The following is a 2,652-nucleotide window of genomic DNA, read 5'->3' on the forward strand; positions in this document are numbered from 1 at the left end:
TGTGTGCGTGCGTGCGTGCGTGCGTGCGTGCGTGCGTGCGTGCGTGCGTGCGTGCGTGCGTGCGTGTAGCATGGTTTCTATGTGCGTAGCATAGTATCTCTGTGCATATCATAGTTATGTAGTAGTATCGTAATGTTGGATTACAATCTTAAAAATCACATATCACAATATAAATGTTCCTACAAATTATATTTCATGATTACTGGTCTACAGTCTTTTCTAGTGTAAACGTAATTCAAGCATAATTAAAGTGCATAATTTAAGCATAAGTTAATCGTTTAATCGTGTTTAATCGTCGCACCTATTATTGACAGTACTTGACATCTGACGTGGCTTTTTCTCCCGTTGCATGCAGGTGCGCACGAAGGACCGCGTGTTTGAGAGCGTTGGCCACCTGATAGAGTATCACCGACAGAACGGTCTGCCCATCACGTCAGCCGAAAGCTCGATCGTTCTGCTGTCACCCGTGTAGCCGCGCGCACCAATCTAAGCACCCCCGCTGCGGCTGCTGTTGCGCGCCAGCATTTCTGGATAGCAGCGGCGAGCACTCGTCCTATTCATCACGTGTTGATCATGTGACTGCCCGGTTTTGGACAGCGTCGGAGGGGGTGCAGTTATGTTGGCGGCGATTGTTAGGAAATGTCGTCAGCGTACGTGTCACGCCGACATGTGAGTGCGCGTTTGTTTAGGAACAAAGCTGATACGCAAGTGCCTTGTGTAGTGAGGAAGAAGTCGTATGTAGTAGGTGTGAGAGTGACGTCGAGATGTCTTATATACGTTGCCAATGTCTGGCTCGGCACATGTGCTCTCGCATTCATATCATTTTTGGCCGAGAGTGGCGCTGTTCTGCTATGTTGCACTCGTGCAGCATTAGTGCTGAGGTTTTACCGAGGTTAGAATAGCGACGGGCCTGCAGAGGGAGCCTGCGTCACTAGATTCTCCTGCAGGCCTGCCTCCGTCGCCGCGGTAACGCTCGCAGGGAAATCATCCCACGCTCACTTGTTGCTTGTCATTTTCTCGCCGTACGTCATTAATCGTTGCCTAGGACATCGACGATTGTAACGTTGCCACTGTGGCAGGGGGCGGGCGACGGGTAGTTTTCATGAGAGTTTTTCAAGGCAGACGCCTCATCTCTCTGCCTCGTGCGCTCGTGGCGCGTGAAACCCGCTTAACTCTGCGTCAACGCCCAATCGACAGATGTTCGGGGATTTTCTTTCGCTGGCGAGGCTCCTGTTTACCGGCGTCGCCGAGTAGGCGTTACGAGCTAACGTAGCTAGGTGTACATACATAAATAAATATATATTTATGCCTTCTACAGTCGCGGTTGTGTGTGTGCCATACCGATGATATGTGTTGCCGTTGTGAAGGTGTTACGAGCACGAGATGTGTAGTCACTATAGTGAATTGGGCTGAGCTCAAACTTTTAATTAGAACGAATCGAGATGTTGTTTAATAAGAGATATTTTTTAACGCATGTTCGACGTGTCTATGTTATCCACGGTGTGTCACGGTCGGCGTGCAAGGATGTAAGAAATTTTCCACGTGTTAAATTATTGCCTCGTGGCGTTGCACTCGGCTGTCTTATCGGCTGAACGTAGTGTCGTGCGTGTGCATCGCTCTTCCGTAAGCACTCACAGTAACCTGTTGTTCTTGTTGTCAGTCCTATAATCTGCAGTAGATACTCTCACAAGCGCAAGCCTAGCCTAACGTGCCTTGCTCGTCGCCGTGGGTATTTCCTTATCACGATAAATTTCCCCGCTCCCCGTGGAATTGGAATGGAAATTCCTGTGTCTCTTCCAGATCCCGGGAAGTAGGCACCACGTATTCCCTTAACTTCCAGGCCCCGGGAAGTACCCGTCCACACACGTACGCACGCACACACGCACACACACACACACAAATAACATTTTTATCTACACCCCAGGAAGAACCCCCGAAAAAATAACCTTTTCTCCAAGACCTTGAAAAAGTAAGTCCCACAAATTACCCTGCCCTGCGTTTTGTTTTGACGAACGATAATAACGTCTTGCGCGCGCTAGTCGGCAAGCTTTAGCCTGCGTACGTAGACGGCGACCTCTTGTGTGCGGCAGCGCCTATTTCGGAGCTCCTCTGTTTCCTCTATGTCTGGCATTGAAAGGTCAGCTGCCGGTGATGTCGCCATGTGGGGAGACTTGTTTACTTCCTCCGACACGGAAAGCCGTTTACGCCCGTGCGCGCAAAGAAAGGAGAGGAAAGAAATGAAAACAACGAGAGGGAAAAAGTACTAGCGGAGCGGGGGAAACCCAGCGCCGCGGAGGAGGAGGAGGGAGGATGAAGGGGGTGAAGCGCAGACGTTGCTGTCTAACCCGCAGGATAGTGAGTTCGATCATCGCAGGCTGTTTTCACGCGCTCGGGTGTGAGATGCGCGTCGTCATGCAGAGATGTCGCGCTGTCGACCCGCGCGCACACACACGCACACACGCGCGCGCGCGCGCACGCACGCACGCACGCACGCGCGTAGCCATCTAGAAGATAGGAGGGATGCAACACGGGTGGGTGCTACCGAGGAATGAAGGACAGGGAACTCTGGTATGTGGCTGGGTGTAAAGGAAGAGAAGGGAGGCGGGGAAGAGCACTAGCTGGTGGCTGAGCGCGAGGGAAGAGAAGGGAGGA

The 2,652-nt window shown here is 51.7% G+C and overlaps 1 protein-coding gene across 1 annotated transcript in view; it reads left to right on the plus strand.

The window, feature by feature from the left end:
• Positions 1–1,474, plus strand: part of LOC106813702 (SHC-transforming protein 2-like) — a 14,145-nt gene extending 12,671 nt beyond the window's left edge. Inside the window, exon 10 of the mRNA XM_014817910.1 lies at positions 356–1,474. Within this exon, the coding sequence (XP_014673396.1) occupies positions 356–472 (117 nt within the window). The 3' untranslated portion in view covers positions 473–1,474. The remainder of the gene's footprint in view (positions 1–355) is intronic.
• Positions 1,475–2,652: the final 1,178 nt, after the last annotated feature.

Source organism: Priapulus caudatus, unplaced genomic scaffold (genome assembly GCF_000485595.1).
Source record: "Priapulus caudatus unplaced genomic scaffold, Priapulus_caudatus-5.0.1 Scaffold811, whole genome shotgun sequence".
In the NCBI taxonomy this organism is placed as follows: Eukaryota; Metazoa; Priapulida; class Priapulimorpha; order Priapulimorphida; family Priapulidae; genus Priapulus; species Priapulus caudatus.